Source organism: Rhinoraja longicauda, chromosome 14 (assembly GCF_053455715.1).
Source record: "Rhinoraja longicauda isolate Sanriku21f chromosome 14, sRhiLon1.1, whole genome shotgun sequence".
Taxonomy (NCBI): domain Eukaryota; kingdom Metazoa; phylum Chordata; class Chondrichthyes; order Rajiformes; family Arhynchobatidae; genus Rhinoraja; species Rhinoraja longicauda.
This window is the reverse complement of record NC_135966.1, coordinates 31,617,634-31,632,443: the sequence shown is the minus strand read 5'-3', so window position 1 is coordinate 31,632,443 and position 14,810 is coordinate 31,617,634. Positions and strand designations below refer to the sequence as shown.

General features: G+C 43.3%; 1 protein-coding gene across 4 annotated transcripts in view; it reads right to left on the bottom strand.

The window, feature by feature from the left end:
* Positions 1-10,572, bottom strand: part of LOC144600173 (E3 ubiquitin-protein ligase RNF130-like) — an 83,391-nt gene extending 72,819 nt beyond the window's left edge. For all 4 annotated transcript variants that reach the window (XM_078411656.1, XM_078411653.1, XM_078411657.1 and 1 more), the window contains exon 1: positions 9,909-10,572. In XM_078411656.1, coding sequence (XP_078267782.1) covers positions 9,909-10,371 — 463 coding nt within the window. In that variant the 5' untranslated portion in view covers positions 10,372-10,572. The remainder of the gene's footprint in view (positions 1-9,908) is intronic.
* Positions 10,573-14,810: the final 4,238 nt, after the last annotated feature.

The following is a 14,810-nucleotide window of genomic DNA, read 5'->3' as shown; positions in this document are numbered from 1 at the left end:
TAGAAATTACAGCAGTGTTTATACATAGTCCCCCCATTTCAGGGTACCATAATGTTTGGAACATAGCAATGTCACGTGAATGAAAGTAGTCATGTTTAGTATCCTTTGCATGCAATGACTGCTTGAAGTCTGTGATTTATGGACATCGCCAGTTGCTGGGTGTCTTCTCTGGTGATACTCTGCCCGGCCAGTATTGCAGCCATCTTTAGCTTAAGCTTGTTTTGGGGGCTGGTCCCTTTCAGTTTTCTCTTCAGCATATAAAAAGCATGCTCAATTGGGTTCAGATCAGTTGATTGACTTGGCCATTCAAGAATTTACCATTTTTTAGCTTTGAAAAACTCATTTGTTGCTTTAGCAGTACGTTTGGTATCATTGTCTTGCTGTAGAATGAACCGCCGGCCAATGAGTTTTGAGGCATTTGTTTGAACTTGAGCAGATAGGATTCATTATGCTACTACCATCAGCAGTTGTATCATCAATGAAGATAAGTGAGCCAGTACCTTCAGCAGCCATACATGCCCAGGCCATACCACCTCATCTGTGAAACACAGTGGTGGGGGTGTTATGCTTTGGATTTTGGGCAGTTCCTTCTCCCCTCCATACTTTGCTCTTGCCATCACTCTGATACAAGTTACTCTTCGTCTCATCTGTCCACAAGACCTGTGGTTGCTCTTTTAAGTACTTCTTGGCAAACTGTAACCTGACCATCCTCTTTTTGGGGCTAACCAGTGGTTTGCATCTTGCAGTGTAGCCTCTGTATTTCTGTTCATGAAGTCATCTGCGGACAGTGGTCATTGACAAATCCACTCCTGATTCCTGAAGAGTGTTTCTGATCTGTCGGACAGGTGTTTGGGGATTTTTCTTTATTATAGAGAGAATTCTTCTATCATCAGCTATGGAGGTCTTCCTTGGCATGCCAGTCCCTTTGCGATTAGTAAGCTCACCAATGCTTTTGTTCTTCTTAATAATGTTCCTAACAGTTGATTTTGGTATGCCCAAGGTTTGGCTGATGTCTCCAACAGTTTTATTCTTGTTTCTCAATCTCTAATGGCTTCTTTGACCTTCATTGGCACAACTTTGGTCATGTTGATAAACAGCAATAAAAGTTTCCAAAGGTGATGGAAGGACTGGAGAAAAGACTAGATGCTGAGAGCTCTCATATACCTGCATTAAGGAGGCAATTATTATGCACCTGAGTAATTACAAACACCTGTGAAGCCATGCGTCCCAAACATTATGGTGCCCTGAAATGGGGGGACTATGTATAAATACTGCTGTAATTTCTACATGGCGAAACCAAAATGTATAAAAATGGCCTTTATTAAAATCTGACAATGTGCACTTTAACCACATGTGATTTTTTAATTACAAATCTCAAATTGTGGAGTAGAGGCAAATAAATAAATAATGGGTCTTTGTCCCAAACATTATGGAGGGCACTGTATCTAGATTGATTCGAGTTTTGTCTATATACTCATAGTTTTAGCTCAGATGCTTTTCTTTCTGCCTCATATCGTCAATTTGTGTAGCTGGGACCGTGTAGTCATCCCACCAACAGCAAGTAAAATTGTGCTTTATGTACAATTCGCTCCAGAGAAAGCAGACCCATTCTACGTAATCTATCCATCTAAATCAAGTCCTCCAATTCAAACTACATCCTTGTTAATGTTTCAGCACCCTTTCTAAATAAATTGCATCTTCTCTATAGTGAACTGAAGACACAATACCCCATGAAACCAACATTCTGTATAACTGTAACATGACATCCAAACTCTTACACTCTATAACTTGGCCGATGAAGATAAGCATTTTATGTGCCTTCCTCACCAGCCCGTCTAACTATGTTGCTACCTTCAGGGAACAAGGCACTTGTACGCTAAGTTCTCTCTGTTCAACCATACTCCCCAGGGACCTGCCATTCCCTATGTCCTGCCCTGGTTTATCTTCCCAAAGTGCATCACCACATCTGTCCGAATTAAATTCCATCTGATCTTCCCTTGCCCACTTTCACAGTTGATCAATATGCTTTATAACATTCAAACCTTTTTCACTGTTCACTGTACTGCCAATGTTGGTTTCCTCTGTAAACTTACTATTCATGTCATCTACATTCTCATCCATTCTCATCTACATGATACCAATGACAAAGGACCTAGTACCAATCCCTGTGGCACATCACTAGTCACAGGCCTCCAATCTAAATAAAACATCCACTCTGCCTCCTACCACCAAGCCAATTTTTAAAATCCAATTTCTTATCTCACACTGGATCCCGTGTTCTCTCCTTCCAGACAGCCTACCATGTAAGACCTTGTAGAAGGTCTTGCTAAAGTCCATTTTGACAGAGTCTAATGTCCTATCCGTTAATCCTCTTTTTTAAAAAGGTTACATTCGCAAGACATGATTTGCGGTTCATGAAGCTATGCTGACTATCCCTAACCAGTCTTTGCCTTTTCAAATACAAATTCCTTAGAATCCCTTGCAATTACTGTCCATTGCTGATTCAAGGCTCATTGGCCTGATGCTCCTTGGCTTGTCCTTGTAGCCCTTTAAAAAAAAGGCACAAAAATCAGCCATCTGCAGTTTCAGGTACCCCACCTTGTGGCTACTGAAGATACCAAAATCTTTGCCAAGACTTGCACAATCTCCTTTCTTGCTTCTCATAACATATTAGGGATTGCTTACCATAACACACCTGATTAGGCCCTGGGGATTTATCCACCTCCATGCATTTAAAGACCTCTAAGACCACCTCCTTCATAATGATGATAGGCTAATGTTTGGCCACCATAACGATGCAATGTATTTTCCCCATTTCCTTAAGTATTTGATATTACCATTATTTTGTCAGAGTAGCTGAATTTCCAGAAAAATGGGTATTTATACTCATCATAAAATAATTTGCTTTTGAATTGATACTTATTTGAATAGTCTATTAATTGAACAATACTATGCTTTTATTTCAAATTCTTGTACTTTACATCTTGTCCTCTGGTAGCTGCTACACCTCAAATCTTTTCACTATCCTCTTCAGAATTTTCGTTTTTTTGGAGATAGAGGACAGCTAGATCACAGAAGATGTGTATGTGACAGAGGTCATCAGGGTCACTATAATTATAACCATCTTCAAAGAAGAGAGACACTTCCACCTGCATAAAGAATCACAATGCGGTCTGTCCAGAGCAAGTCATCACCAGGTTCCTACTCAACAGCCTTCTCAGTAGTTCAAATGTTTCTCCCCAAGTTGTTGCGTAGATTCTGTTCATCTAGAAACACTGTGCACATGATCGTTACTACATAACAATTGCAAGCGTAGGATGCACTACCAACCACTAAAAAGGCCAGGAAATGCATCATATTTAGGTTGTCACAAACAGAGGTTGATACAATATTTAAAAGTAAAATGTGTCCAAAGATAAATATACAAATAACATTTATACATTTCTTATGCTTAGAAATCTTATAAAAACAACAGTTAAACATAAGCACGTCCAAGCAATATGCATGTGAAAGAAACTCAGACAAGGGCTGTCTAGCCTACTCTACTCTCATCTTGTGTTCTTGTATGCTAATTTTCATTGTATATCTACAAGGTTTGCAACATATAAATAAAACCTATAATTGGTGGGACAAGAAATATTCGGTTTTTGCAACCTTTTTGCAAAACAAGATAAATGTGGAAAGTAGCATACCTTTTCTTTAAAGCCTTCACAATAATGATTATCATAAAAGCAACACAATAGAGCATTCCAGATACTTTGAATATGATATAATTATCAGTTTGTCAGTTTATTTCTGATGTCACTGAGCCCAGTTAAGTCAATGACAGATCTCTCAATTATATTATAAAGCTGTTAAAAATAAGAAAGACAAAAGCAAATAACCTTCATTTGAAAACAGAAACTAGCCTCCGGTCTGAATTTTGAATAATCTTATTTTTCTTAAATTAAACATTTCGATTTCCGGTGCTTACACAAAAGCAGAGAGGAAAGGTCTCCAAAATTATATATTAATGCATTTGGTAGCCAAATTACATGGTGCATAATTATTATGGAATGAGAGCTCTGGCTGCTAATAAACCTTTCTGTTCTGGTTGCCAGGCCAATTTTGTTTCCAACCTGGTCATGTAGAAATGCAAAATTCAAATGCAAAATTCAAGTACTCCAAGATATTTGCAAAGAGATTAAAAGTTTTGCATCTGTACAATGTGTTTACAAGTATGATAGTTGGTATCTCTCTGTTAATCGGCATCTAATTTAACATATCAAATACTCAAACAAAATCTTTGATAGTCACTTTTTTCTTTCACAGTTGTGTTCAAACTGATGATACACAAATTATTTAATGCTTTTTAATTAAATTGAAGTCTGGAATAAGATTCTCAATCATTCTTAACCTTCAACACTGGCCAGAAAGCATACATTAATCATTGTTTTTTGTTTGTTTTATCATTAAGTGCTGGCACCCTACCAGCCTGCCATCATCTTCAGATCTCAGGATGATGCAGTGAAACATGATATTTTGATATTCAGCTTCAGTGCTTTAAATGAAAGCATTAGGGGGAGGGTGGGGGGGGGGGGGGGGGGCGAGAACACAAATATCAAAAAACTTGAAACACCCCACTCCAAAATTCTAGCTCGATGAAGGGTATGAACGCATGCTTAATCGTGCATGATGCAACATTTAAAGAGAAAAAATTAACCTTAAAATTAAATTTCCACATAAATGATTTTGTGTGAATATAGCCAAAGGAGACTATAATATATTTTATGAGTAGTCACTAATACTGCTTTCAAAATGCTACCGATCATATGCTAACTATGTGCAGTCAGAACATACACCAGCATCAATGATACCATCTACAAATGTCTGTTATAGGGGCTTTCTTGTGACACAAATTGACAGGAACATCATCAACATTTTCCTTTCTTTGTTCTGGGAAATTAGTTTGTGAAAAATATTCCAAATGCTAGACGCTACTGGATGCAATTCAAACATTATTATTACTGTTTGAAACATAATCACTATTTAGAGGATTATATTGCACAATGATATGGCTGATAGTTTGACAGCAGATCAACATTGACAACAGCTAGGCAGGAATGATCTCCTCATCTTTCATTTCCCTTTGCCTCACACACCAATACAACAGCCACCATTTGGGCTAGAAGATCAAATGTAACATTTCAAAGTTTGATGATGACACAAAATTAGGAAGGAACTGATGAGGATACAAAGAGTTTTCAAATGGATAGAAATAGATTGATTGAGCACGTAACATTATGGCAGAGAGATACAATGTGGAAAAATATGAGGTTTTCTATGAAAGTTTAAATGGTAAAAGACTGTGAAGTGTTGAGGGTTAAAGGAATCTGTCTGTTATTATACAAAACTCCATTGTGCAAAAGTCACTAAACATTATCATGCAGGTACAGCAGGTGGTTAGGAAGATGAATCAATTGTAATTGGTGGCGAATTGGAATACATTCGTAAAGATGTCCGTATTCATAATTTGATATGAATTTGGTAAGACCAAACATGGAACGTTATTTACAATTATCTAAAAGACATACTTGTCATAGAGAGCATGGCAAAAACTAACCAGATGGGTTTCTTGGATAACTATTATTCAGGTGTCAAAAAGCAAACCATAGGCCTCAATTACAGCTTGGGAGGTTTCAAGGGCGTTTTATTGTCACTGATACTGAAACAGAACAATGAAATTATTTCTTGCAGCAGCACAACAGGTTTGTAACACACAGTTCCCAATGGATAACTTAATAAACCAAACAAAGTTCAATACATTTAAAAAAACAATACGGTGCAAAACAAAACCCAAAGTCCCAGGTGGTTAGGATTTGATGAAGATTTGAAGAGGAGGATGGTTTGAGTTGGAAACACTGCCTTAGAGGGCAGTGGTTAGATACAGTGATTGTCACAACATACAAGATGTATATAGAGGATCAATTGAATTGCCAAGACCAATAGGTTGCGGCCTACCACCGGCCATGCACCTGGCACCACCTGGGGCTCTGGATCGCAGAGCCCATGGCCCGGACTCACTACCTGCGGCGCTGGCTGCCTGCGGATGCTGCGGGAGCGGCTGCGACTCGTCTCCGGAGGCTCCGGCGCGGGCCGCGTGGACGTTAGAAGCCCACAGGCCCCTGGGTGGGGACCGACATCGGGAGCTCTGGCAGCGGCAGCGTGTTCGCCCGCCCCGAATCGCGGGGCTTGGGTCGGCCCACCGCGGACCTTTCACCGTCCGGCGCGGCCTGGAATAGGCCGTGGACCTTTCACCGTCCGGAGCGGCGCTCCAATGTCGGGAGCCCCGACGTGGTAAGTTCAACAGCCTGACCTCGGGAAAAGACGGCAGGGAAGAGAAAAGACATTTTGGCCTTCCATCACAGTGAGAAGGGACTGGAGACTCACTGTGTTTGTTTGGTGTTAGTGTATGATTGTATGTGTTATTGCATTTTTATTGATTATTCTTATTGGTCTTAGTGTTTCAACTGGGGGTAATGTTTCATTTCACTACACATTTATGTGTATGTGACAAATAAACGACTATTGACTATTGACAGTCTACAAGCTGGAAAATGGAGCCACAAGAGATTGTATATGCTGGAAACGGGCGCATCAAACAATCTGGTGAAGGAACTTAATGGATCAGGTAGTGTCTGTACAGGGTAATGGACAGTTGATGTTTTGGGTCGGGACCCTTCATTTGGAATGGCTGGAAAATAGGACTGGTAGCTTGATGGTAAGCATGGATGAAAAGGGCCATTTCCTGCAGCATGACTACCAATCTATAGTAAATCATTTCATATACAGGATGATAGCAGGTTAGGCCTCAATTCTTTTGATTTCAGGAGATTGAAATATACAAAATTCCTGGAGAGGGTCGATAAGTTGATAACGGAGGATTACTTCCAGGGGCTGAGAAGTCTGAGACTAGAGGTCATAGTTCACAACCCTTAATGCCTCATATATTCAAAAACAAAATTGATCTATCTCAATTTCAAAAATACACCACTAGACTTCCTCCCCCCTTTGGGATAGAGAATTACAAAGATTCACTAGGTTGAGGTTTTTGAATAAGAAATTTCTCTTAATTTTAATCTTATTTCTTATTAAAAAAATAACTCATACAAGACCAAAATTAAGACACATTTCTTCACTCAAAAACCTCAACCTAAATCCTAGCAAGTCTATGTAATTCTCTATACCAGAGGGCAGTGGAAGTCCAATGGTGCCTTTTCATTTCAATTAAGATAGATCGATTTTGGAATTAAGACTTTACACATATGATACACATATTTTATAAACAATAGTTACTTCTAGAAATTTGATCACTGATGATTTTTTTTTTCTCAAAGTGCCTTTGGAATCTATGAATTGCTGGACAGGTCAACTTTTACCACAAAGGGAGTTGTATGACATGGATGTAACTGGGCACAGTGATTCACCCTCTTAAGCTGCAGCACACCAAACATGGGAGCTAAGAATACCCTGGTAGAAGATGGCTTTGGGAACCACAGGACCAATTTTCTCCATTTCTCCCAAGGATGCTTCTCCGAGTCCGAAATAATTTGTAATAATCTTTGCACTTCCTCCAAAAGGCAAGACACAACCAGGTTACTCAGTGTCAAAATTATGGTACCAACGGCATGCTCTACCAGCAGTGAAACCATGCAAATGAGGCACAAGAAACAATCCTAATCTCAACCGTCAACGAAAAACAGCATATACATTGCAACAATATACACTTCAATAGTGCAGCTGTAATGATATTGCTTTTGCAATAGTGCAAGAACATTTGGTGTTATGTTTAAGACCGTTACACATAAAGTGAAATACTACATCAGCTAACCACAACTCCATTTATCTCAATTTCTCAATCTGGTAGTTTTCTGCTTGTTGCAGTTATTTTTAAAAATAATTTGAGTATCTCTATTAGAAACAAAATCTAATCTGACTGGATAGCATGTAAAACAAGGTGTTTCACTGTACCTCAGTACACAATTTAAAAAAACCCTAAACCCACAACTTAGAGCAACAAATATCACTCAGACATGTAAAATTGATTATAGATTATCCACTGAATGTAGAAATATGCTGACTTTCTTTTAAAGGGCCCAGTTGGTTAACTGAAATGACTACAAAAGTAACATTTGTTTTACTACTAATATTAGAAATGTCATTACCCTATGCAAGGTGACTGTACGGAGCTGTACATAGCAATTAAGCAAGATAATGTTAAAAATTCACTTTCAATGTACAAAATGGAGCATATTTCCTTTGTAAAAACATACATTAGTCTTACAATTAAATCAGACTGAAAATGCAAAAGAACAATGCCACCAAACTATAAGCAGCTGGTGGGCATGGCTGATGTGCAGGATGGAGATATACAAGGAATATACTCAAGATGTGAAGAAGTGTGTCAGTCTAAAGGTTTTAACCCATCTCTCTCTTCAAATTACTTGTTATGCATTTTGGTCTATTCTTATTTTACCTTTCAAAATTTGAAACATTTCTCATCTCAGATGTTAGCAATTTACACATATTTCTATAAATGCTTCCTGTATGGGTCTTCCTCCTTGACTCAGAGCAAAGCCGATAACCGGCAACTCGCATCATGGTTTTCCACTCACACACCCCCTCATTCCCTTCAGAGTCTCTCCATTCATTTCCTTACCACCGCCTTCCAGACAGGGTGCCACACTCCTTCCCCCACCCCCCCCCCCACTCTTCTCCTCACTTATGGAAGGATCATCACTCCACATATTTCCCTCCTAACTTCCATATAAATTCTACTCCTCCCCATCTCCACCACTTCAGCCCCTTCTCACTGCTGGCAGCATCATCCTCACTCTAAGCAGCATCCTCCACCCACCTCTTCATTTTCATTCCCTGCAATTCTTCCACCATTCTTTGCCTTCTCCTCACTCCCAATTGCATCCACCACTGTCAAACCACAACCTCACTTCCGAGAAGATTTACGAGAATGCTTCTATGATTTGAGGGGCTGTGCAATAAGGAGAGGTTGGACAGACTAGGATTTTATTCCTTGGAGTGCAGGAGGCCGAGGGGTGATCTTATAGAGATGTATAACATCATGGGGGTAATAGAGGGGTGAATGCACAGTCTTTTACCTAGATTACGGGAATCAAATATGAGAGGACATATGTTTATGGAGAGGAGAAAGATTTAATAAGAACCCGAGGGGCAACATTTTCACACAGGCGGTGGAATGAGCTGCCAGAGGAGGTAGTTGAGGCAGGTACGATGACAATATTTAAAAGACATTTGGACAGGTACATGGAAAGGAAATGTTTGGAGGGATAGGAGCTAAATGCAGGGAAAATGGCATGAGTGTCAATGGGGCATCTTTGTCAGTATTTAGCCAAAGGGCTTGTTTCTGTGCTGTACGAGTATGACTGCATCTTCCGCCATCCTTTTCCTCCTCCTCGCTCTGGGCAGCATCCTCCACCCTCATTCCTCCTCCTGATATCAGGCTGCATAACCCACCCTCCTCTTCCTCACTCCAGACAACTTCTCTCCACCCTCATTCCTCCTCCACTCTGTTCCTCATTCCAGGCAGCATCCACCATCCTCTTCCTCACTCCAGGTAGCCTCCTCCCTCCTCGCTCATCCACACACTCTGCTCTCATGTTCCTCCTCACTCCAGAGAGCATCCTCCACCCTCGTTCCTCCTTCTCACTCCACCCCTTATCCTCATTCCTCCTCAACATTCCCAACTGCACCCTAGAAAGGCTTTCTACCCCCTCCACCCTCATTACCTCCTTCCTCCACCCTCGCTACCCTATCCCCCCTCTCCCCTCACTCCTCCACCCTCACCTCTCTCCCTCCATCCACCGTCACCCCTTCTCCTCTACCCTTCTCACCTTTGTGTGCCATGTTGACCAGGCTCTCGTCGCTCACGTTGTTGTAGATGACCACGGCCGTGGCCCTGTTCGCCGCCGCGTTCATGATCTTCTCCCTGAAGGTGCAGTTGCCGCGGCGCAGCAGCGCGATCCAGCGCCGGGTGTTGGGCGGCACGGCGAAGCGGGTGTGCGGCTCGCAGCCCAGGCGGCTGCGGGCAGAGGCGGGCATCGGGGCGAGCACCGTGCCGTCCGCCACATCGGCTTTGGGCGAATTCAGACCGTAGCGGCCGTCCTCGGCGTGGACCGACACCGGCCGCAGCCGCCCACTGCCCGGCTCCACGTACGACACGTTCACCTCCGCCACCACCGGCTCGTCCTGGTCGCTCAGGTGGTCGGAGAGCGCGGCGGCGCGGCCGGCGAGCCCAAGCATCAGCCACAAGTAGATGGCCCACGGCGGCCGCCCGGCGTGCGACACCCGCCTCATCTTCCAGCAGCCTTTTCCCACTCTCACCGATCAAAACCCGACCCACTTTACTTCAGCTTTTCCATTGATTTCGAGGGAGGAGGGAAAGGTCGATCGCGAATCGCTCGGTGCGCGGTCAACTCCCGCCGCGTGTTGAAAACATCCGCTCCGGCTTGTGACAGCGGAGCTGGCCGAGCGGCCACGGCCGAGCATGCGCGGAGTGGCACAGCCCCCGCCTCCGCCCCTTCCCCTCCGAATACGCATGCGCAAGAGGTGCCGCTCCTCCTCTCCCCCCCCCCCCCCCCCCCCCCCCCCCACCCCCACCCCGGTCGCTTGGCACGTGCCGTGCGACGGCAACGCACGTGCGCGCGCGCGCACACAACGTCCCGTTCCCTCCTGGTCCCTCCTTGTGCGCACGCGCGGAGGCAGTTCCCGCGGCGCGTGGCCCAGCGACGGCCACACGCACGCGCATAACGGCGCCTCTCCGCCCCACCCCATCCCCGCCCGCGAGCACGAGGCGCGCTTCAAACCTGTGCTGAGGAAGAGGCCCCGCCACCCGCTCACCTGTGTCCGCCACCTCGGACAGGTACGGCTAACGGTGTGGTCAGTTCTCGTCAGAATTAGAGGGTGCATTTACATAGCACCTCCAATTAGTGGTGCAGATGGATAGGACTTTGGAAAGGCCGCATGTGGAGTGTTAAATTCGTACATCGTGGAAAGAGGCCCTTTGCCCACCCTACCTGCTATGCCGACCAACCTGTCCCATCTACTCTAGACCGATCTACCTACCTGCCTTTTGGCCCATAACCGTCTAAACCTTTCCTATCTGTGTACCTTGCCTATCAACAACTAGAGAGCAGTCCTGAGCTACCATCTACCTCATTTGAGACGTTCGGACTATCTTTAATCGGACTTTACTGGACTTTACCTTGCACTAAACGTTATTTCCCTCATCCTATATCTGTACACTGTGGATGGCTCGATTGTAATCTTGTATAGTCTTTCAGCTGACTGGATAGCACACAACAAAAGTTTTTTGTTGTACCCCAGTGCACATGACAATAAATTAAACTTGAAGTGTATTTGAAATGTTGTGATAGTACCTACGTTAAATTGCCTCCTCTGGCAGCTCGTTCCATACGCCCACCGCCCTCTGAGTAAAAACGTTGCCCCTCAGGTTCCTGTTAAATGTTTCCCCTCTCACCTTCAACCGATGTCATCTGGTTCTTGATTCCCCTGTTCTGGGTATTCACCCTATCTATCCCCCTCATGATTTTATGCACCTCTATAAGATTTTCAAGATCAAGGCATCATCCAAAATAATTCAGCACACAGAACAAGCTTGCTGCATCCTGGGTGTGTTTTATATTTGGGATTCACGTGTGTGGCATCCAATCCTGCCGAGAGTGAGGAGGAGGAGAGAGAAGGGGAAGTGAGTGATTATGCCATGGGGCAGATTAGTTTGTAGTGTTCAGGGCAGTAAGGGGGTAAATAAGGCAGATTAGTTTGTAGTGTTCAAGAGAAAGTCAGTATGGAAACAGGCCTTTCGGCCTACTTGTCCATGCTAACCAAGTTGGCATATTGGGCAAGTTCCATTTGCCCGCATTTGGCGCTTATCCCTCCCATATCCTTCCTATTTGTCTAAATGTCTCTTAAACATCTGGCAGCTCATTCCAGATACAGGCTACCCTCTGAGTAAAAACGCTGCCGCTCTTAAATCTCTCCCCTCTCACCCCAAGCCGATGCTCACTGGTTTTAGAAACCTTCACCCTGGGTAAAAGACTGAAGGAGGTACTGGTATGTGAAAGGGAGATATTTGCAGGACTGTAGGGAGTAATAACAGCGCATTTGTATTGCAGTAAAAGGATTGGTCCAAGTCAGCATGGATTTATGATGGGAAAATCCTGCTTGACTAATCTTCTGGAATTTCTTGAGGATGTGACAAGTAAAATGGATGAAGGAGAGCCAGTGGATGTATTGTATCTGAACTTTCAGAAAGCCTTTGATAAGGTCCCACGCAGGAGATTAGTGGACAAAATTAGAGCACATGGTATTGGGGGTAGGGTATTGACATGGATAGAGAATCGTTTGGCAGACAGGAAACAAAGAGTAGGAATAAACGGGTCCCTGTCAAAATGGCAGGCAGTGGCTAGTGGAATGCCACAAGGCTCGATGCTGGGGCTGCAACTATTTACAATATAAATGATTTAGATGATGGAATTAATAGTAACACTAGCAAATTTGCAGATGACACAAAGTTGGGTGGCAGTGTGAACTGCGAAGAGGATGCTAGGAGGTTGCAGGGTGACTTGGGCAGGTTGAGTGAGTGGGCAGATGCACGGTAGATGCAGTATAATGTAGATAAATGTGAGGTTATCCACTTTGGTGGCAAGAACAAGGAGGCAGATTATTATCTCAATAGTGTCAGATTAGAAAAGGGAAGTGCAATGAGACCTGGGTGTCCTTGTACACCAGTCACTGAAAGTAAACATGCAGGTACAGCAGGCAGTGAAGAAAGCAAATGGCATGTTGGCCTTCATAATGAGAGGATTTAAGAATAGGATTAAAGAGGTCCTTCTGCAGTTGTACAGGGCCCTGGTGAGACTACACCTGGAGTATTGTGTGCAGTTTTGGTTTCCTAATTTGAGGAAGGACTTCCTTGCTATTGAAGGAGTGCAGCGTAGGTTCACGAGGTTAATCCCCGGGATGGCGGGACTGTCATATGAGAAAAGATTGGAAAGACTGGGCTTGTATTCATTGGAATTTAGAAGGATGAGAGTGGATCTTATAGAAACATATAAAATTAGAAAAGGACTGGACAAGCTAGATGCAGGAAATATGTTTCCAATGTTGGGGGAGTCCAGAACTAGGGGCCACAGTCGAAGAATAAAGGGGAGGCCATTTAAAACTGAGATGAGAAAAAACTTTTTCACCCAGAGAGTTGTGAATTTGTGGAATACTCTGCCACAGAAGACAGTGGAGGCCAATTCACTGGATGAATTTAAGAGAGAGTTGGATATAGCTCTTGGGGCTAGCGGAATCAATGGGTATGGGGAGAAGGCAGGCACGGGTTACTGATTGTGGATGACCAGCCATGATCACAATGAATGGTGGTGTTGGCTCGAAGGGCCGAATGGCCTCCTGCACTTATTTCCTACGTTTCTATGAGAGGGCGGGGAGTGAGATTTGCTAGGTTAATCTTACATGCCAAATGCCTCCTTCCGCTTCTGTTCTGTGAAGATACATCCAAGTACTTTTTAAATGAAACAAATATTCTGTCTAATATGCTGACATCCTTTCCTGTTTATTTAGTTTGATGTAAAGGAAATTCAGTATCAATGCTCAGTGTCAGTGTCATTATCCACCAGTGCCAGGAAATTCAGTATCAGTTCGTACCTTGTGTTTTCACGCACCAATTATAACTCAAGTATGCTCAACTTTCTCCTGAACACCATTATGATTTTATTTGAGATGCAGCCTCAAATATTCAAATGAGTTTAAAAAGAGCCTATCTGCTTCCTGGCACATAGTGCTGGAGTAACTAAGTGGGTCAGGCAGCATTTCTGGAGAACATGGATAGACCTATCAATGTTCTCGAGATATGCTGCCTGACCGGCTGAGTTACTCCAGATCTTTGTGTCTTTTTTTGTAAGCCAGCATCTGCACTTCCTTGTGTCCACATCTCTCTGCTACCTGATTCCATGCTCCTCCATCCCTTTAAGACATTAGCTAACCATCAGGTGGTCTTCCTGTTTCCTTGTCTAAGATATCTCACACACATACTGATACTGAAATCGATTATCCTTGGTTCAAATTACTCCAAATGAAGGGCAGGTCTGAGGAAGTTTGCTGTCTGAGAGGGCAGTGCTGAGAGTGGTAGGAGCAACACTGAGAGTGGTATTATATTTTGCAGCTCCATCTGCCCTCTCGGATAAATAAAATATTCTGTGACACTGTCCCGGGCCAGTGTTTCTGCTTCTATTGGCTCTATCACAATACTTCTGTATCGTGCTCGCTGCTCCCTCTGGTGTTGAGCAGTAAAACTGCAGCATCCATGCAGGGATATGAAAGGTATGTACATTGAATTCAGAAACAAGGAACTGCAGGTGCTGTTTTATAATTATACATTTTGATAATCAGATGAATCATATCTAAAACTCAAGAAAACCATTTGGAACTAGGACCAAACCAGAAACGATATAGACCATCTGAACAAGGGTTCTGACCCAAAACATCACCTATCCATAGGAAAGAAAACTGCAGATGCTGGTTTAAATCGAAGGTAGACACAAAAAGCTGGAGTAACTCAGCAGGTCAGGCAGCATCTCTGTTACTCCAGCTTTTAGTGTCATGCTGCCTGACCTGCTGAGTTACTCCAGCTTTTTGTGTCTTCTTCCCACACATCACCTATCCATGTTCTCCAGAAATGTTGCCTGACCCGTTGAGTCACCCCAGCACTT